General features: G+C 38.8%; 2 protein-coding genes across 17 annotated transcripts in view; both read right to left on the reverse strand.

The window, feature by feature from the left end:
* tacc2 (transforming, acidic coiled-coil containing protein 2) overlaps window positions 1-6,126 on the reverse strand; it is a 51,207-nt gene extending 45,081 nt beyond the window's left edge. For 8 of the 16 annotated variants that reach the window (XM_055018909.1, XM_055018920.1, XM_055018917.1 and 5 more), the window contains exon 1: window positions 5,760-6,125. In XM_055018909.1, coding sequence (XP_054874884.1) covers window positions 5,760-5,870 — 111 coding nt within the window. In that variant the 5' untranslated portion in view covers window positions 5,871-6,125. Of the gene's footprint in view, window positions 1-717; window positions 1,160-2,138; window positions 2,208-2,894; window positions 2,996-4,163; window positions 4,344-4,741; window positions 4,894-5,759 lie in introns of those variants that run through there. The other 8 variants (XM_055018906.1, XM_055018908.1, XM_055018905.1 and 5 more) reach the window with 8 other exon arrangements.
* A 1,929-nt stretch (window positions 6,127-8,055) lies between these two features.
* nsmce4a (NSE4 homolog A, SMC5-SMC6 complex component) lies at window positions 8,056-14,275 on the reverse strand. Its single transcript, XM_023281638.3, has 11 exons — window positions 14,208-14,275; window positions 13,315-13,541; window positions 13,138-13,218; window positions 12,175-12,305; window positions 11,633-11,784; window positions 9,902-10,001; window positions 9,581-9,671; window positions 9,406-9,500; window positions 9,260-9,308; window positions 9,081-9,166; window positions 8,056-8,292 (listed from the first exon to the last, which is right to left on the reverse strand). Exons 2-11 carry the CDS (start codon window positions 13,517-13,519, stop codon window positions 8,227-8,229), a joined length of 1,056 nt encoding a protein of 351 aa, XP_023137406.1. The 5' UTR covers window positions 13,520-13,541; window positions 14,208-14,275; the 3' UTR covers window positions 8,056-8,226.
* Window positions 14,276-22,142: the final 7,867 nt, after the last annotated feature.

A 22,142-nucleotide genomic window follows, 5' to 3' on the forward strand; every position in this document is an offset into this window, starting at 1 on the left:
AAATCAGATTAAAAAACACTTCCTCCACACCTTAGCGGTCATGTATGCAGAGATGAACACAGTTTTGTCATGAGATGCTGTATGTTGACGTGTCTTGGGTTTCCTGTTTCCTGTCTGAAATCTCTCACCTTTTTACGCAAAGCAGGAAAAGTCAGAGTGGAAACTGTGAATGTATGATACAGAAAATAACACAACATACATCCTCTCTGTTGGTATGAAGTCAGAAATGTTGAGACAAAATGACAAGAAAGGTCACCAGTCAGCAACTTCACTGCCACCATCTTAATGGCCCTTTAAAGGGTCATTACTGGGGTCATGTATGTCCATATGGAAGCTAAGTGAGGTGGAAAATCACAGCCATTGTTTCAGTTAGTCTGACCCCCACACAAAAGCAATGTCTGTTATTAATTAACCCACAGGAACACAACAGAAAGCAAGTCCAGGTTGCTTGGAAACTGCTACTTGTCCAACAGCCAAGTATGTAATATTTACTGCTCGTACAATGTGTTAGTGTCCATGTACTAACAAAACTCTAATGCTTCATGAGTGTTGTAAACAAGAGAGCAGCTAAAACAAGAACAGGCCTTTTCTGTGAGTCACAAGCTGAAACAAGAAACAGATTCAACACGTCCACTCTATCCTGTGTAAACACTACACCTATCTCCTTTGATTACACACCCTACAAGTTCCATCCCACCATCCCTGCGTTGCACTTACCCAGCAGTGCTGAAGGTGACTCTACAGTGCAGTGCAGTGCAGCTCCTCTGCTACCCTTGCACCACCATGCTCAGTGAACAGGCAGCCTCTGCAGGGCTCTGTGTTTTGAAGGGGGCAGACGACGACACAAACATGCTGCAACACATGCTGCTGACGCTCCCACTGCTCTCCTGTACTGACTCAGCTAACTTCCTCCTCCTCCTGTCCTCTCCACACTCCGGCCCTCTCTTCAGTCGATGACGCTCCCCTGTTAAATTTCCATGAGCTCTTTCTTGCAGTGTGTGTGTGTGTGTGTGTGTGTGTGTGTGTGTGTGTGTGTGTGTGGACACCAGAAACACTACACTGCCATGCACTGACAAACACACTGCTGCTGTTGCTGCTCGCTGCCGGGACTCCCTGACTTGACTGGGCTGACTACAGGGAAGTGCTGAGCATTCTCCTCCCCCTCTACTGTAAACTCTTTCCACTCAGCTCTCTGTCTATCCCCTCCTCCTCCTCCTCCTCCTCCTCCATTGCCTTCCCCTGTTTTCTTTCTTCCGTCCTTCCCTATCCACCTCTGCTCCGGCCTCCTCCCCTTCCTCTCCTCCTCCTGCTGCTGTGTGTGTTCAGGCTTGTTGCACTGACTGACTGATATTGCCTCTGCAGGTGAATGCTGGGAATCAGGCCAAGGGTCGGGCCTGCAGTGACCCCATAAGAGAGAATCAAGTTACACTCGTAAGAACAAAGCTATGGTTACATATACACAACAAAACATACATGGAGGTACCTATAAAGTCCTACTGCATTAAAGAAGCTCCTTCCTATTTTCAACTTTGACCTCTCAGTGATGCAAAGATGCAGCATCATTGCCATCATCGGCACTAACCCTACACACATCAGCAGTCTAAATCAGAATATATTCATCCTGTTTGTTTATAGTTTGACTGGATATTAGGTTAATTAAAAGACATATTAACTAATATTCCATTTTTGGACCTATTTTATTTCATTGCACACTAAAAAATCATTGCACATATGGAGAAACTGCAGAATTAAGTCACACAAGGGTAGTGAATAGTGTTGCAAGGGATCACAAGCTTCAGGAGGATGCAGTTTCCAGGTTCATGCACATTTAACTATGATCTCAAAAGGAAAAAAAATAACATCTAACTGGCAAACCACACACAGATCGCACATCTGCACAGTCAAACAGATGTGTCACCTGCGGTGGCATTGACATGTATGTCATGTACTACCATAACAGCTAGAACTGATGATAATTAAAGTTGCAGTTAACTTGAATTGCAACGGCCAGAGCAGTCACCCATGTCCGTGCCCTTTTCAGGTTAAGCATTTTAGGGCACCACCTGTAAATAAAAGAGACTAGTACACACAAGCTAATATAAGACTTCCACACACATTTGCATTCACAAATATTGTACCTGTAGGGAGTCATTTTGATTTTCCTGTGGTGGAAACAGAACAACATTTTCTGGAGCGCCCTCTTCTGGCTGTAATGGGGAATGACATAGTTCAACAATATATTTTTTAAAGGCAAAACTTACTGCACAGCATACAGAAGCAGTATAAAGCATCAGTTCCCTGAAAAGCAATGCTTTTGTGGGAAAATATGACAAGGTTAACCCCATTATGTAGTTATATTAAAGTGCAGTTTAGGGTGTATGGTTTATGGAACCGATAGCTCATGGGACAAATGTTTATGTTAATCCTATTAAGATAATCCTGAATTCCAGTACTGAAGTCCTCCAGTCACACGTGGAAATCACTGGTTTTCTATAGATGTCTATAGAATTATAGCCTTGAAATAATACCTCTAGATGCAAACTAGAGACATATGTAGCTGAATTTCACCCATCATAGGAATGAGCTGTAGGACAACAAGCTTGGAGATATCAGGTTGTGTGCCAGTAAACACATTGCACATCTAATATTTAACTTTGCTTTACAACAGTTAAACACATAGTACAACAAGGCACGTTATCTTATCTAAATGCTCATTAGACAAGCCTCAGTTAACCAAAGTCTGCAGCTCCATGGACATCCCATGTGTTCTAGTTAGTAATTGTGCAGTATTAGTTTTGTTAGTCCTCCATGCTTTAAAGAATTTATGTAAGCATAGTAGTACGGGACAGCAAATAGCAATCCTAGCCATCCGATGTCAGCGAGCTCACCCTTACCAACGCCTCAGTGGTGCTGCTCTCGTTCCCCATGGCTCAGCCAGCTGCAGGGCCACAACTGCCCAGACCAACAGCCTCTCACATCAGCTGGCTGAAAGACACTGGCAACAGAAAGACCGTCAGCGTACACGACTATTCCAGGGCTGAACAGTGAGACACAGAGTGAACAGGGTCCCTCGGTAGTCACAGACTCACGCTCCACAGGATTAGAGGTCTTTGGTATGAGGTTGAATGGTAAGTGTGTGTTGTTTTAGAGATTAAGGACCTCTGATGCAAGAGCTACCACAAGACCAAAGTGCAGGTTTTACCTCCGCTGATGAGGGCTTAAAAGCAGGAAAACAGCATCCTCACTGATAGAATGATGATCATGTAAATATAAAAATATCTTCTGGAGATTATTTTAAGGTGACATTAGTCAAATTTATCTCCTGCTGCAGTAAGTTAGTATAATCAGCAGGTCCCCTCTGCTCTAAAATGCTTCAAACAAATGACTCTGACCCTAACCCTAACCCTGGAATAAAGGCATCTACACATGCAGACTGTCACTTTGTGCTTGTGACTGAGTGATACTGAGGTTGGGCAACCCTGAAAAATAATCCTCATATGGGAAATAACAGATTGTGATGTCTCTTGGCTTCCAGCGGTTTTCAGTCTGTTGCAAAAGGTGTGGTGAAAATTCTTCAGGAGCATCTCTAATCCACTCTAAATATCCTGTACATGCTTAAATTGAAATGATTTGAAGTTTTGGACCGTAGCTTAATATAGTTTAACCATGGGATATTTTTATATCAAATGCATAAACATATTAAAGATGTTCTCTGACAACCAGCTTTATTTGTTGTATGCGCTGCAGCTGAGCAGTAAACGCGTGCCATTGTAAGGTTGTTTGTGCATTCCTACTATGACTGCAGGGACTGTATGGTTTAGTCAGAAAGCACTGACCTCAATATGTAAGACTTTATAAATAGAGTTCTGCCCTGTTCACTGCTGTTAGACTTTATTCCAGTCTTGTGCACAATTTGTCATGCACACTTCTTCTCCAAACAAGTTCAGAGGCTGTATAGACCAGCTGTGGATGCAAATCATTAGTTCTATTTTTCACTCTAAAATCTTTCTCCCACATGTTTCCTATGATTATCCTACAAGATAATTAATATCCTCTCCCCGCATCTTAATTCTCACTTATTTTGTGGTGTAGCAGTTCATCGGCCGGGCCTGCCTGCTTTGCTATTTGTGTGAATGGGGTGTAATTTCAGCCTGCATACTCACTCGTGTACGCTTTAACTGGCGGCAGTGTTTCGGGGCTTTTTGGCAGCGCAGAAAGCACCGTGGGGAAATCATATGATTAGAGTGTTGCCAGGTCTCTTCGCACCTCATCATGGCCTGTCCATCACTCAACGGGAGCCATCTTTTAAGCTCTTGGGTTTGGATGAGCACCATATGTCTTTGCTTAGACACATAAAGTATGAGTTTACCATTTCCTGGCCTGTATCTGACCCCTCTTGCCACATAAAACCCAAACAAACCTTTAGAACTAAAGAGAAATGTTGTATTCTAATCTATTTTTAATAATTTAATATACAAATTGTCTGGTTTTATAATACAGCAAGGTAAGAGACCAAGAAAAGCAAACTGTAGTACATTACGTTGAGATTAAAACCATATTCATCACCCTGGATAATAAACATAGCATATACATTAATATTCTTATACTACATTAGATGAGATGATAGTTTAACAGTCATACAGTACAAGCTTTAACATTTATCCTTCCCCTCCTCTATCTGAAGGACTACCCACAAAACAAATTATCTAAAATCAGCAACTCACACCAATGAACTACTCACCACTGCAAACAAAAAGACTTTTCCACATGCAGTGTCTGCCTCCAGCTTTGACAAACCCCTCCAGGCTGTGTTTACTGTCAGACTCAAGGCCAATGTTTCTGTCCTGTCTTCTGAGGAGCCCTGGTTTCTCCGTTGCTATTTTTTGCACTGGACAGGGTCAGAAGTGGGGACAGGATCAAGGGGGAGGGAGGGGAGGAGACCGAACTGGAGCTGGAGAAGCCATGTCTGCTTTGGGAGGTGGAAGGTGGGGGGGATAGTAAACAAAGAGGCATGCTAGATGGACGGGAGGTGTCAAAACTCCCAGGTCCCTCCGCCTGACTGATCATGGAAAAGGCTGCAGATGCTGCTATAGTATCATACCACCTGTGGCTTTCCTGAATATCCAGACCTTTACATGTGACAGTGATTGACACCTTAGGACAACAGCAACACACTCACACAGCATCAAACCCACAAATGCCAAGAATAACAAACAGGAACCAGAGTCAGAGATTTTGACAACAGCGGGTTTGAAATAGTTCTATTTTCTGCCATCATCACAGACCATCTTCAGCTCAGTGCCGAGACTGTCGAGACAGCAGACTTAACATCATCCCTATAAATAACAGTCATTTGATCAGCTCTGTTTCTGACTAACATCACAGCATATTCCAGACATAGTTATTACCCCCTATTCTGCCTTGTAGCTTTCTCCTGCCTCCCCTGTGCTCAATCCAGTTTCTTCAGGATCTGTCAACCTGCTTTCTATCTTCCTCCACATATGATCAGCCTCACCCTCTCACTTTTCATACTGAACACCTCCTTTCCTCACCCCCAGCTCTGTCTCCACAGCTTCTTTTTCACTGCTGACATCGCCCCTCCTCCACTACTAGGATACACCTTCTCTCTCCCCTGCGTTGCCTGAGGAAAGACTCAGCTCCTGACCAGTATTAATCTATTCTTTCTCTTCTTGCAGGCTCAGTCACACAGGCATTGATGGTACACTGCAGACAGCTTGTGCTCAGCATCCTCCGTTTACCTGGCTGTGTGCGATTCCAATGCAGCTCCCCATCTTGTATTCCATGTCCTCCTCCGGTGAAGTGACTCTGGCACTACACGGCTGGCAGAGCACCTTTCTGCAGAACTGCATCGTTCTCAGTCAGACTCAGCATTGCCAAAGCAGGCAGATCTCTGCAGGAGCTACAGAGTGAGTGTGTGCACGCCTCTGTGTGTGTCTGTATGAGTGTGTGCCTCACTGACTAATGAACGCTCTGCACTGCACTGCCTGTGACATATATTTTCAAGCCATTGTTACATAAAATCTCCAAGGAGTCCCACCCAATCACATGAAAAAAGGGAGCCACTCTTTCCAGCCTGATATGCAGCTCAGCTTCACATCACTGCACGGGAGAGCTGACTGAAGCACTGCTTTGGAGGGAAAAATGCTCAGAGAGGGAGAGAGGAAGAGATGGGAGGCAGCAGAAAGTGTGCCTGTCTCTTTAAAAGACCCAAGAGATAGCAAGGATGATGATGGTACATAATCATGATGAGAACGCCCGATGATGCCAGTGTGTTCAAGCGAATAAACCTGATCAGAGTGAAGTTCACTCAGCTGAAATAGAGCAGGAAGAAAAATTAGAGCAAAAAGAATGAGTAATTTTATGTTTTTGGTCCCACACCATCTTCCGTTCATTATTTGTAGAATACACAGATCATGACTATATATTTTCCTAATGTACCAAACACTTATATGTAAAAAGGGCCATCATTTTTTCTTTTTTTCAGATTTAACTGTCATCAGTCAAAAGGGGAAAAATGATGAAACTGTTGACAAAATTTCTGCAGAGCAGTGCTGCACCTTACCAGACAAGAAGCACAAACAGAAAGACTAAACCCAGAGAAAATATGTTGAACATTCTGACAAGGCTGAAGCTATTGTATGACCATTCAATCTATTAACAACCTCATGCCTAAAGTTGTCCTTCACAGGTACTGTAATGCAGTAGTTCCTAAATGTTTAAAGCAATCTATCCAAGTTGTCACCAGCTGCATGTCTGTTAATTATGAGAAAAAGCATTTGTTTAGCCTCCCATACTATCACCAACCCTGCTCTATTTGAATAAGTTTACAGGCTTGATGAGGTCAAATTATTGCATAATTAGTCTTAAAAGAACACTATGTGGATAAAATCTTGTGTACAGCATATTTTGCTTCCAACTAAGCACAAGGATTATCTGTGGAAACCGATATTTCAGTGAGTGTTCGAACAGAACAAGCGAAGAACAAAAGCAGTGATCGTTAAACAGCACAAAACTGTAAGATGATACTCAAGAAAATAATCCCGAAGGGTATTGGCAGCACATTCTTGAGTCAGATGAAAATAAATCAGTTTGGATCAAATAAGGTGTGCCATGTTTGTCGTAGACCTGGTGAGGATCACCACAGCGAGTGTAAAGTGCCACCTGTAAATCAGAGATGTGGGGCTGCATAAAGGTGTACGAGAGATGATGTTTACAGATACCACTACTAATGCAAGCTTGTACACAAATGCAAATAAAATTTTAAAAATTCCAACATGGCAATAATCAAAAACACACTGCAACAATCACACGAGACTTTCTAAAGAAGAAAAAGTAGTATGACCTAATATACCCTCTAATTTGAAACCAGAAGAACAGCTTTAGAGTACTTAAAGCAGAGGACAGAACAGCAAAACCCTCCAGCAAAGAGCTGCTAAAAAAGAATCACGTGTGAACTTTGTCTCTCCCCAGATTTGTGCAAGACTGGTTTCATCCATGCCCACTAGGATCTAATCTGTCATCAGAAATGAAGGCAGAAACACATAATATTAAGACAATAAAAGAATACAATCTCACAAATGAAAGGTGTACCCTCTTTTGCTGCATTAAGGCTGTACCATGGTGCCCATATTTCTAAGGTAGTCAGTCTAACATGTTTGTTTTTAAATACCGATATTCAAAAACCAATATTTGACTTAAAAATGATACTACTTTTGTTAAGATACCATTTTGAATCCCTTAGCATTTTTGTGATATTGTACTGCAGTGTGATCTCCTAAAATATATTTGGACTTAATTTATGCAGACACATGCAGTTTCCTTTTCATGTCTTTCAGGAAACTGCAAGTTACTTTTAAATATTTAATACATGAAGATGAGCAGCGAATCCAGGCTTTAACTACTTAAATAATCACTACTCCAACTACATCATTTCACTCATTCTCCACTAACCATTACAAATATGTTGTCTTTTTACAGAATAATATTGCACATTAATAATATTAAACACCTGCTAGAAGAAAAACACTACTGGCATTCTCTTATTTCTTATTATTTTATTAATCAAATGTTTAAAAATGGTAAAAAAATAAAACAAAATGTGCAACTGAGTAATGTTTACCTACATACTTGGCTTTTGTAGTTTTCTTTTTTAAAAGAATTGTAACTTCTAAAAACAATATTCAGTTTTGCCGAGCACATGGTCCATCACTCATTCTGTGTGTTTGGAGGCTGAATCATTGTGTCCTTGATGTCGAGGGCGTCTACAAGCTCCTGGGAAAGAACAAACAGAGCACAAAATCAGCACCATAAACACCAAACGAGATTTAACAGCAGCTCTGGTTTTGCTACTAGATTAGAGTGATTGTCGATTCTTTTTTCTGTGCACCAGCGTCTTCTGTCAATTGCTGCCAAAGAGGCGTGTATGCGACTGCTGAGAGAAAAAACTGATGCACTTAGAATATTTTTTGTACGGCTGCTCGAAGAGCTTTTTGTTGAAAATCTCTCATCCTACCAGAACAGTGTCCTCAGTGTTGCTTCTTTTCAGCCAATCAATCTGATACTGAAGAAAATAGAAAAAAAATGCTTCTACCTAAGTCCAAAATCACTCATATACACTATAAAATTGTGTCCACCAATTTGTAGTGCTGTCTGAATGTTAAGTTAAAAAATGTTACATCCTATATAGCGCACTCAAAATATCCCATAATGCACTGTGAAAAGCAATGTGCAGCCGATGGTGACTAATTAAGCAATATGTACCATAATGCAAGAAAACTTTTCATTAAAATGTAAGCAATTTCACATTTAGGTTGTATTGCTGAATTTGATTTTACCTGTTTCTCAGCCATGTAATTAACTGTGAATTTGATGTGTTTGCGTTACGTTGCTACAGCACAAATCACGGTTAACCAGCGACGTAATTAATAGCTCGAGTAGCGTCCGAAATTTTACTTTGCCGAGGTGCTGTCCACATAGTTCACTATAGAGTAGTCCCTAGATAAGGAGTATTGACAATGACAATTAAAGATTGAATTGAATTGAGGCCAAAACTTGCTAACCTTCCATGTCTTTTGGCTGATTGTGAGGATGCACTGTTTACGGTTGCTTGAGATTCCAGCTTCGACCTCTCCCTCCTCTACAGGAGCTGCAGCATTAAAACAGAAAACACCAGTGAAACAATTTACCCTGTCAGTCCACAGTAGGAATGATACAACACAATGATGTCACATCCTCTCACCTATACAAGGCAATTTGGCATTATCCAGATACAGCCGAGCCAAGCCATCCTGAAACACAAACAATGTTGTCACACCTGCTTACAGTCAGCAGAGGGCACACAAGTTCATTTAAAAAAAAAAAAAAAAACTTCTGCACTTTACTCACCCTGATTAGAAAAGATGTGTGGAAAATGTTTTCAACTGTTCGTGAGAACGAGTTGGGGTCAATGACAAACTCGTAATAGGATATCGGTGATGTCGCTGTGATAGAAACAGACACACATGAGCAATGAATTTTTAACACAATGATAAAACGTCTCTGATGCCGACTTTAAACTCACGGTCATCTTGGTAATAACTCTTCAGGTATCCCAGGATCCTCTCCACCTCTTTCTCTGTTGCTTCTTGATGGGATTCATCCATTTTCTTCAACTGATAGACAGCATAAACATGAATCCTCTCTATGTGAACATATCTAAACATAGATTTAGTTTCATTTCTAAAATACACATTTAGATTACACCATTAAAGTTTATTAAAACTATATCTATCTGAATATCTTAGATTCTTTTTTCCTAACACATGTGCTCGTAACTTTTTGTAAAGTCACAATCATATGCACAAAGAAGCCATGAAAGCCAGGGAAGTGTAACTTTAGCTACCTGAGTAGGCATTATCCTTTTGGCTTCCTTGCTGGGTGCCTTCCTTTGCCGTTCTATCCTTTGCTTTGGAGGAGGCGGCTCTGCATGGAATGACCCAAACCTGATGCAAAAAAACAGAAGCATTAAATAGTCAGAGCCAGAAAAGACTGTTTGATAGTTATATAAAATAAACCTGCATAAAGTTAGAGGAAATTTTCAACACAAACATTACTAGCTGAAAATGGAGGCGTAACATGCAGACCCTTGTGTTAATTTTGAAATGTAGAATTTGATGAAGATTACAGTTGTGAGGAAAAAAGCTCATTCTGTGGAAACTGTAGAATTTTTTTTTGACAGATTTGGACAAGCAAACATTTAATCCCCTTTGATTCCAGCATCGGTCAGATTGTACGATGCCGCATTATAAACTTGACTGTTTGCTGCTGCACTTTTTTTCCCTTACACATGCATTCCACCTACTTATGTGAAATAACTGATACCTCATCCTCCTGTATATGGTGTATATATATATATATATATATATATTATTTTTTTAAAAATAAAAATAAAATCATCTGTAAATAATGTTCTCTGCAATTTTTGCACTATGTTTTTTCTTATGTATTCTTGCACTGCCTGTATTCTTTTTCTTTTGGAGCTGCTGTAACGGTGAACTTTCTCCACTGTGGGATCAATAAAGTTTATCTGATCTTGTCTTATCTTATCTTGATGCACCACATAGAAAAAGAGGTGGCATAATTGACCACAAAGAATTTTTTTCTTTTTGAAACATTTGTTTGACAAAAATGTAAACAGATGTAAAGTTCTTGTGTAGAAATATGTATCCTTGACCTCAGAAGCCTGGAAACACATACAGGAAACACCTACAGGAAACTGAAACAGCTTCTTGAGGGTGTTTTGCATGTTTGTCCAAGAGTCTCTGACAAATTTCTGACCACTCTTTAATCCAAAATTCTTTCAGTTGCAAAATATTGGAAGGTTTTCTTACATGTACTGAATGTTTCAAATCCGCCCCCCACAACATTTCAATGGGACTCAGATCTGGACTTGATTTCTTGACTAGGTCCTTCCATAAAACTCCCCTTTTTTAAGCCATTCCTTGGAGGATTTTCTAGCATGTTTAACCTCATAGTCCTGTTGCCCTGCTTCAACTTTAACACAGATGGTCTCATATTATCTTCAAGCACGATCTTTGATTCGTCCAGAGCACATTGTTGTTCCAATAGCCCTGGACTTTGCATATGTTTTCACTGGCAAACTGTACTGTTACTGTAATGTTCTTTTTGGACAACAAATGCTTATTCCTTCTATGCAGATCAAATTTGTGCACTCTCCTTCTGATGGTAGACATATGCAGTTTGACACCAGCAGTCGCAACAGTTACCTGCAAGATCCTGTGACAAAATTTTGGAGTTCTTGGAAACCTCATTTTTATATTAAACAGTTTGCTTTTGGGCTGATATTTGTTGGGTCCTGGACAAACTCGGAGTCATTGAAATTCGATATCACATGTGGAATGAGTTATTTCAAATAAATACCTCATACAGGATCCACTTAGCACTCTCTAATTACTGTCAGCTTATGACGAACGCCTGATGCTAATTTAAAGGATTTGAAGGTGTGATACATGTACTTCTCCATGAGACTGATTTGTGACTTTACATGGTTGTTGGGAGGCAAATTCCTCAGCACTCAAGTCACTCCTGGTACATAACATACTTAGGCACTCACATATAGTGGAAAGAGGGTGCTGCCTTAAAACAGCATTCTGCTCTTCTGGCCACTCTGTGCCAGGCGTCCTGGGGAAGGTAACCATCAACAGCACCTCCGTTCTGCTGCTCATCCTCCGCGTCTTCTAGTCGGTTGATGCCCATAATGGACAACTGTTAGAGAAGCAGAGATACCTCCACATGAACACCGACGCTGCTTGCATTAGAGCCAAAAAGTCTGAAAGCTTATCACATTTATGTTAAACCTTTACATAGCAATAATATCCGCTCTTATTCACTTAAATGAACGAGGAATTTCTCTTACAAAGCTGTCATTTGCTAATGTCTTACCCTAAAAGTTGCATGTTTAACAATTTGCTCCCGCTTTAAGTTGTGTTTCCGGCCATCTAATTAATCTCAATCCAGCAGTCACTACTTGGAACCGAACAGCCTTCACAGATTCTCAATAATACATATATGTGTTGCTCAACATTCCTAACCAGCAGGTCCTCTACGCAGCAGCACTGCATAAACATAAAGCGTTTACACAGTAAACATACTCACAAGATGCTCAGCAAACGCAGTGGGATCGAAAGCAGCCCCGTCAGAAAACAGCTGGGTGGCTTTCTCCTTTCCTAGATCTGTGGCCACAACCAGGAGCTGAGCGTCCAGAGCGGCTTCTCTCGCCTGCTTAACTGGCAAAGAACAGAGTAAAATCAAACTGATTGATCCAGAGGGCTGCAGGAGGATGATGATAAGTGATTTAGGTATGAACTGTTACTCGGGATAATCTAAAGACAAAATTATGAAAATAAGCTACTTAAACCACCACACTCAACCAGGGGAGCACACATAAACTCTTCCTCATGTTTTGATTTCTTAAATGCACAACCTTGCAGTCGATCGGTGTCTTTTAACTCTCAAAATATGCCAGCAGGTTTGAAAGGCATGTTGTTTTCTTTTTTAAAAATCCTCTCCAAAGCTACACCATTTGTCTGAACTAGAAACTGTAATAACGGAGAGAATTTTCTGAATATCTTTTAACTAATCATATGTGATGAGCCATTGAGAAATTTGATCAATAATTGTCATAATTCATCAAAAAACATTTTATTCCATGTGTGTTAGTTGAAAATTTTGACAGAAATAAAAAGTTTCTGTAAAAAAGTATGGAGGAAAGACATAAAACCTAAGTAGTACAATATCTATAGGATGTAAATCAAGCATTTTCTTACATAACTATTAACACTTGAGGGTGCTTTGAGTTAAGTTTTTTTCAGTTTCTGGAGAATAAATAATTAAACAAATTAAACTTAAAAAAAAAAGATTTATGTCATTATAACTGTGACAGACTGCACATAGGACATTCTTCTATTTTCTCTACTTCTAGGCATGGTTGTGCTGTTTCCATAGAGGTGCAAGACTTTATATTGAAGTGAAAAGAGAGATCACAGTGAGTAAAAATGTGACAGGAGCAACTGGGGCAGCAAGCCACATTCAAAATCTCTGTGGTTCCATCACACCTACCATCCTTAAACAGTCTGTTTGCCTCTTCTAAAACTTCTGTGAGCCTGTTGTTGGTTGGACTCAGCATATCTTCCCTATTCTCTGAAAAAGGAAGCACATCACAGGTTTGTTAGAAAATAAACAATTTCTTTGTGCACAACAACAACAACAACACCCTGCCTGTCTGTAAATACTCACGTTGCACAGAGCTGATGAGGTCTCGGTACTTGCTCCGGATCTCTCTCCTGAGGCTCGGGTCATTGTCGGTGTCTTGCAGGTCAGCTGGGCCGAAGTCAGAGCCAGCATCGTCCCCGTCGCTGAGCGGAGGGTCTCCTCTCCTCCTGGCAGCTGATCCGTTCTGTCTGGGAGCCTCCTCATCTCCTCCACCTCTGGCTCGCTTCATCTTTGTTCAGTTAGCCGACGAGCTGTGTGTCATGAGAGGCGCAAAATTCAATTCAAAACACACTGTGATTCCGTTTGTGAATGTTATAGCTACATAACTACCTTCTGACAACAGTTCTTGAAGAAAGAGCATAGAAACAACTACATTACCAAATTCGTTGTCAAGGTATTTGACGTCATTTTTAATGATAAACACAGCATAACCTGTTCTCTGAAAGTTTAGCCAAAGATATTTGGTGAAAAGATCAAGATAGAAATCCGAGGCTCGAGCGGATACACAAGGTAGGCCCCCGATTTAAATGTCAAACTAGCGTCAAAAAGTACGAATAATGAATAGTGCCTACTATAACGCATTATACTTAGCGATTTCGTGATGCATGCGTGAAAAATAATCAACTAATCAACACCAGCCTTATCTATTCGGCTACGTTACATCAGAACGGAGCGTGGCGGGTTCTTGCAAACGCGGAATGTTGAAGTGTTGACTATCTTGTTTCAGTTGTGTCTTTGGTCCGTGCTAACGTTAGCTGACGTTAGCTACTAAAACCGGTCGTGTTAGCAATGTAGCAGAACATTAAGACATTTGACTCTCTGGCCCTAACAAGACCAGGTGAAAAACAAGCTCACAGCATGTCCTGGTTGCTTTAAAACTACATCAGTCCACTATAACGTTGATTACTTCAACGTACCTGTAAAGCAAGAAGACACCAGACGCGCCAGGAGCATAATTTCGAACAGTAGCAAAAGCGAAGTGAGTTTTGTATTGACTTCTAACGACAAATTAAAGTGAAACTGCCAGTGGAAACTCTACTGTAATAATAATAATAATAATAATAATAATAATAATAATAATAATAATAATAATAATAATAATAATAATAATAATAATAATGCACAAAGAATAATATTTTTATTTTCATTGACATCATTGTGCTTGATGAAGATGATAAGTGTTTACTTTTCATGTTTTTAAACTAAAATCAAATTAGATATTGATGTAAGATGTTTTCATTCTAAGGTTTTAACCCGTTCTGCAATAGGACAAAATTTGTTGTGGATCGAACCACTGAATGCTACAAAAAAATTCACATTTGCAGCATGACTGTTCGCTCATACTAGTGCATGTATTCATCTGTACTCAACAGACGTCAACTAAAATAAAATTAAAAAAAACAATCATTCAGCAACTGACAATTGAAATTTAAGTTATTTAAGTGTAAATACACACCTGACATAAAAATTCATTTGTCACAAATCAAAACCTCTCCTCTCAACTTCAGATTTAGGAACGTCTGTCGAATGTGAAACTAACTTCCGTAGCACCAGCCTGTAGGGCGGCGGTCGAAGCACGTGAGCGCCGACCTGGTTACCATGGAGTCAGTGACCGGTAGGAGGCGCGCTCATAAAAGTGAGACAGTCCGAACTGAGAGGGCCGCTCTTTATACTCGCTGTACTGTTGCCATGGTGACCACAGGCGTCCCTACCGTCACCGACAGGTGTTAGCAGCACTGTTTTTATGTTTACTTCACAACGGTGCTAGTTTAAAGAAGCTACTGGTAAGTGTTTCTATTGTTATTATTTTTGTTATTACTGTATTTAGTATTAGCAGAAATAATGGTAGTAGAGTGGTGTTTTTAGTAGTAGTGGTACTAACAGCAATAATAGTAGTAGCAGTAGTAGTAGTCGTATTATAAGTAATGGCAATGGGCAATGGTAATAGTAGTAGTAGTAGTAGTAGAAGTAATAGTGGTAGTAGTAGTAGTGGTGGTAGTCATAGCAGTAGCGACAGTGATATTAGTAGTAGCAGTCGTAGTTGTTGCAATAGTAATACTATTAGTTAATAGCAGCAGCAGTAATGGCAGTGGTAATAGTAGTAGTAGTAGTAGCAGTAGTAGTAGTAATAGTAGCAGTAATGGCAGTGGTAATAGTAGTAGTAGCAGCAGTAGTAGTAGTAATAGAAGAAGTACTAGTAGTAGTAGTAGCAGTAATGGCAATAATAATAGTAATAGTAGTAGCAGATGTAATAGCAGTAGTAGTAGCAGTGGTGGTAGTAGTTATACTACTAGTAGTAATGGTATTGGTAAAGTGCTTTAAAGGTTTTTCCACCCCAAATACTACTTACAGTTTCCATTGTTTGTTCCACACTACATGTATACATACTTTCTATCGAAGACGGTTTTGAAGGTTTATTCCAACCAATGTTCCCTGTAATTTTTCCTGAGTCTGAGCAAACACACAAACTCCCTGAGCGTCCCTTGGACCACTGTGAGCAACATCAGACGTGTGCACTGTGGTCACACCAACATCGCATCCATTCAAGTTACAGGGTTTATTAAAAGAATCAAATTACAGCATTTACATTTCTGTTAAAACACTTTGTCAACAGGAGCCAGTTGAAGGCTGCAGTGATTTTAGTGACACTACAATGTAGAAGAGTGAAGTTATTGAATATTTGTCTCTCTTTACTGTTGCAGCGGTTTTGCAAATTGCAGACGGACCCTGTTCACTCCATAGACACCAATGTTATTCCTGTAGCTTGAAAGACAGCTACTTTTGATAAAACTGGGCTTGTAGCACATTGTCTGCCTTGCAACAATGGGAAAGAGGCACCGTTTATGTTTTGACAACCTATATCTAATGAGTTATTGATGCTGGAAGTCCGAATCTGTGAATATCTTTCCAACTTTACTGAACTTGGGGCCACTACCACCTAAGGAGTGATATATTTAATTTTGAAAAAAGCATTTAGCCATACTTAAAGCTTTAAGTGCTTTATTAACACGGAACTAAAAATTTTGTATTGTTTTATTATCACAGGTTCTGTCTGAAAAGAGGTGGCATCATTTTAAACAGTGAAATCAAACTAATAAAATGCAATGACCAACCAGTGAGCAATACTGGATTCTGCAAAAACATAAACAACTTTTTTAAAAATCTAAATCTTATCTTAACACAGTTAATGTATTAACTTATTTTTGTGTGTATGCATGTATTTATTGATTTATTTAGTACTGTTAACATAGAGTTCTGAGTGAATTTTTCTTAAGATAAGCAAAGGCCATTTATTGATTACATATAGGCTGTTAAATGTTTATTAAAAACTAAAAAGCATTTTAAATAAAACAACTTAGGCATTTATTGAGTCACTAAAATACTGTAGAGTACAGACCACATCAGCATGATTATAAGCATCCTCTGGTAAATTAACAACCAGATACTGATGTCTCTCACCATATGGACTTCAGGAGATGACTGGGGGATGATAAACTGTGACCTACTGGTTGGGTTCTCTCTGTTCTCATGTTTCTTACATGTTTGTCCCCTGACAGCCGGGTCCTAATGTTTTTTGAGCAACACACCATACTATGACGTTTTTACAATGATGGTTCTACTATGGAACCAGTTTGACATGTTCAGGTGTTCTTTGTGTGAAAACTCAGAGATTTTAGGGATCAGAAGGTGGTTTTCAACTTTCTGTAACTTTCTGCTTCAACTTTAAACTAAATTTCCTTGACTAACCCCGCCCTCTGGACTTCCAGTAAGCTGTGTTCCTATTGGCTGTCCAGGTGGCTGCTTGGTGTTATCAGGAACACCTGAGCAGCTCAGTGTCTTCCTGCTTTATTTAGCTGCAGACAAACATTTCCTCTGCTTCTGTTCACAACAGAATCGGGTTTGACTCCATTGCTTTAGTTTGTTCTTCAGGCGTTGGCTTGCAGCTTCCAGCAGTAAAATTGTCTTTAATGTGTTTCTTGGTGTGTTTTAGGGCTTTGTACTGGATAGTTGTCTTGGTAAATGTGGTTCTTTACCCACATGGTACTAATGTGTGCAGTGATTAGTGGATTTGGTGCAGGTGAGTTGTGTCTTTATCTTGGCTGTAGTGAGTCTTCAGAGGTTTTTGGTCAGACACATTCTGTATTCTTGTTTGTGAACCAACGTTGGTTGTCCAGTAGGTAAGAGTTCCTGTCCTGATTCTCTGTTCTCAGAGGTTCTCTGGTAGGCTGCAGGAGACTTTAGCGTTTGGGTTGTGCTAGTTTGGTATTTGGACGACTATCTTGAGGCCCCTCCATGTGGTTTAGTGAGGTTTTCTGCAACAGTTCTACATAGCAACCTGCAGCAGAAGAGACTTTGAGAGTTTTTAGGAAGTTCTGGAGACCAGACTTTAGAGCAGCAGAAACATTTATCAGCAGTTTGAGCAGGAGAAGGTGAGCTTCAGAGTAGAAATGAGACGGAAACCTTCTTGACCCGTGTGGTGAGGTCCTGTACCAAGAGTTTGAGCAGGTTGTGAAGAGTCTGTAGTTCTTTGGTCTGAAAGCACAAGAAGAGTCGACTCATTAAAGGAGAAAACAGGAGATATTGTTGGTTCTTCTGTTGCTCTGCAGTTTCCTTAGACTGAATATCAAGTTTATATTTTAAATGATTTCCCATGTGAGCCCAAGAAGACTTCAATAAACTCCCTCCATCCCCTGGACACAACATATTTTATTACCATGTTAAATTTTTTTATTTTTTTTTTATAATGTATTTGAGTTTTAATCATAGTTTTAGCGTTTTTTTCTCTTTGCTTGTTTAGTTTTGTCATCTCTGTAAAATGTGCTAAACAAATAAAGTTGAATTGATAAACTGAATAACTGACTAACTCATGATTGTGACAACAGAAGTGTTTTTATTGTGATTTAAGGGTTTGTTTCATTTTTAAGGCTGAGGTTAAAATCTTAACAGAAAAAATGAGATTAAAGAAATAAACTACATAACAAAAAGCAATTAAATCAAAGGAAAAAAAATAATACAATAAAACTTTAAGTTTAAAGTTTTATTATTAAAAAGATTTAAGAAATTTAAGATGTAATTTTCTAATTAAACATTTAATTTTTTAATTAAATGTTTGTTTTTTTAAAGGTTTAATAATCTAATTAAATGTTTTGCATTTTTAAAAATGTTTAACATTCTTCTTGTTTAATTGTATTTTTTAAATGTTTAATTGTGGAAAATATTTTAGCTGTAATTTTGAATATTTGTATTTTAAAAATTCTGTTCAATTTCATAACGACATGTATTGTATCTTGTTGAATTATCGCATTCAATATTTTGTCTGTTTAATAGACTTAACAATAAATACAATTAAATTATATATACATATACCACCTTTTAATGTTTAGTTTTCTTTTTAAATGCTTCATTGTATTTTCTGTTTAATTCCTATTTGAAGTTTTATTGTCTTTAAGATGTAATTTTCTAATTAAACATTTATTTTTTTTAATTAAATGTTTGTCTTTTTAAAGGTTTAATAATCTAATTAAATGTTTTGCATTTTTTAAAATGTTTAACATTCTTCTTGTTTAATTGTATTTTTTAAATGTTTAATTGTGGAAAATATTTTCGCTGTAATTTTGAATATTTGTATTTTAAAAATTCTGTTTAATTTCATAACGACATGTATTGTATCTTGTTGAATTATCGCATTCAATATTTTGTCTGTTTAATAGACTTAACAATAAATACAATTAAATTATATATACATATACCACCTTTTAATGTTTAGTTTTCTTTTTAAATGCTTCATTGTATTTTCTGTTTAATTCCTATTTGAAGTTTTATTGTCTTTAAGATGTAATTTTCTAATTAAACATTTATTTTTTTTAATTAAATGTTTGTCTTTTTAAAGGTTTAATAATCTAATTAAATGTTTTGCATTTTTTAAAATGTTTAACATTCTTCTTGTTTAATTGTATTTTTTAAATGTTTAATTGTGGAAAATATTTTCGCTGTAATTTTGAATATTTGTATTTTAAAAATTCTGTTTAATTTCATAACGACATGTATTGTATCGTGTTGAATGATCTCATTCAATATTTTGTCTGTTTAATATAATTTAATTGTAATTAATTTTTAACTCTATTAAACAGACAAAATATTGAATGAGATCATTCAACACGATACAATACATGTCGTTATGAAATTAAACAGAATTTTTAAAATACAAATATTCAAAATTACAGCGAAAATATTTTCCACAATTAAACATTTAAAAAATACAATTAAACAAGAAGAATGTTAAACATTTTAAAAAATGCAAAACATTTAATTGGATCATTAAACCTTTAAAAAGACGAAACATTGGTGCCTGTATAGCTCAATGGGTTAAGCGGGCGATGCATGTACAGAGGTTGGTCTCTGATGCAGCGGCCCGGGTTCGATTCCCGCTCATAGCCCTTTGCTGCATGTTCCCCCCACTCTTCTTCCCCGTTTCATGTCTGTTTCTCCCTACGCCTATCCAATAAAAAGCTGAAAAAGGCCACAAAAAAAGACAAAACATTTAATTAAAAAATTAAATGTTTAATTAGAAAATTACATCTTAAAGACAATAAAACTTAAAATAGGAATTATACAGAAAATACAATGAAGCATTTAAAAAGAAAATTAAACATTAAAAGGTGGTAAAACATTTAAAAAGAAAAACCTTAAAGATTTAATCGAAACATTAAATATTGGGAAAGAAAAAGAAACTCAAACAAGCCGATAAAACATTTGAAAAAACAATTAAACATTAAAAAGACAAAACATTTGGAAATCAAACCAGACATTAGAAAAGAATAGAAGGTGAGAAAAGAGCAAAACTAAACGTTTAACAAGAATCAAACTAAAGACGAAACATTTCAAAAGACCCCAGTTAGACTTTAGAAGATCAAATTAAACAGAAGAGACAATAAAACGATCAAAAAGAGCAAAAACAGATAAAGGTTCTAGTCTGAAACGAAAACGTCCAAGTTGTTTCTTCAAACATTTCCTCTTTCTATGTTCTTGGTTTGATTGTGGACAGATTTACTAAGAACTCATTTCAGAAAACTGCTTTCCAGATAAAGTCTACTAGTAGTTGAAGGCATTTATCAAACTAATGTTACCTTCTGATCTCCACAAACTTTACTGTTCAGCGAAGAGAATCAAAGTTTGTTGAGGATTTCTAAAAAACCCACAGGTGAAGGTCTGAGAAGAACCCAGATGGATGGTCTAAATGTGAAATCAAACTCATGGTCACAAGTTTTAAGGCTTCTGTTAACCAGAAAGTTCAAACTAACAGAGACGTACTGAGAAACTTTTAACATTTCAGTCCTCAGACTGTCTGAAGGTTCAAACTAACAGAGAACTACTCAGGAACTTAGAAGATATCAGTCCTTGGACTGTCTGGAAGTTCAATCTAACAGAGAACTACTGTGGGACTTAGAAAATTTCAGCCCTCAGACTGTGTGAAAGCTCAGGTCCTGAGGACTCGGGAGGTGTGGAGGCTTTGAAAGTCTTGGAACTGAGGGTTCAACCCTCCAGCACAAAGGCTGAAGTCCAACCTCCTGAGAAAAACGAGTCGAGTCGAGACTCAAATTAAAAAAAAACTCGAAAATGGAAAAAAAAAAAGATGATAAATGCGCAACAAAAAGAAGAATTAGTATCTGAGCGAGTAGCTCAGGGGATAAGAAGAGAGACTACCAACTGGAAAGTTGCAGGTTCAAGACTGACCACTGGCCTTTTTCTTTGTTTGTCTTTGTCAGGATTTTGATAAAATTTAAGAAGGGTCTGGTCTTGAACCAGCGACCTGCAGCTCCACAGGCAAATCCTTAACTCACTGAACTACAGATCAGATGAAAAGAAGTAATTCCGTCGTCCCTTTGGCATCACAGTTAATAAAGTGACCACATGGGTGGAGCCAAGGCGGAGTCTGGGTGGAGTCAGGGCGGAGAGTAGGTGGGGAGGTGGGTGGCGGCCTCCCCCCTCTACAGACCTGACCGTGAACACCGTCGGCACCCACCTGAGGGAGAAGCTGCCTAAGGGCTGGAATATACTTTCCGCACGAACGAGCTGCGCGGAAATCAGCTGCACGGAAATCCGCGCGAGAAAACGTGTGTGCATTTATACTCCGTGCGGCGTCTGCTCCCAAACTGCAGGGGGCAGTGTATCGCAAACACATGTTTACCTGGTCTACTCTAGTAATAAACTAGTGAAGAAGAAGTTTGCTTCCAACTGCAGGGGGCAGTGTATCGTAAACACATGTCTACCTGGTCTACTCTGGTACTAAACTAGAGAAGAAGAAGTTTGCCATTGTTTACACCACTTACAACACAGCATTTTACCAAATAAAAGCATTTCAGCAGTTAGTTTTAATTTCACACTATGAATAGTTCATAACCCGGTTACCACGGTGATCTCTGTGTGATGAATCATTTAAGTGCACGTATTTCTAGACTTCAGCTACGAGTAGGTCCTGGCCCTCCGCCATGTTTTTCCGTGCGGCTTCGTCCGCGTTGGTTAGAAAAATGTGGAGGTGCGCGGAGCAGAAATTTTCCGCACAGAAAGGCCGCTCGAGGGGGCGTGGGTGCAAAAATGACGTAATTTTTCTGCACGGAGCCGCACGGACCTCGCGGACGCGGCAAGCATAAAACAAGCTTAAGATCTCAAGGCTGCTTGGTCGTGGTCTTTCTGGCACGTACTCTTCCAAGATGAGCTGGGAAGTTTAACACCGATGGAATGACACCAGGTCTAAGCCAACAAACTTCCACTTCCTCCTCAAACCATAGTCTCTGGGAAACCTACATGGAGTAAGAAAAGTAGACAGAGAAGTAATTAAGTCTGTACACAAC

This window comes from Amphiprion ocellaris, chromosome 16, assembly GCF_022539595.1.
Source record: "Amphiprion ocellaris isolate individual 3 ecotype Okinawa chromosome 16, ASM2253959v1, whole genome shotgun sequence".
Taxonomy (NCBI): domain Eukaryota; kingdom Metazoa; phylum Chordata; class Actinopteri; family Pomacentridae; genus Amphiprion; species Amphiprion ocellaris.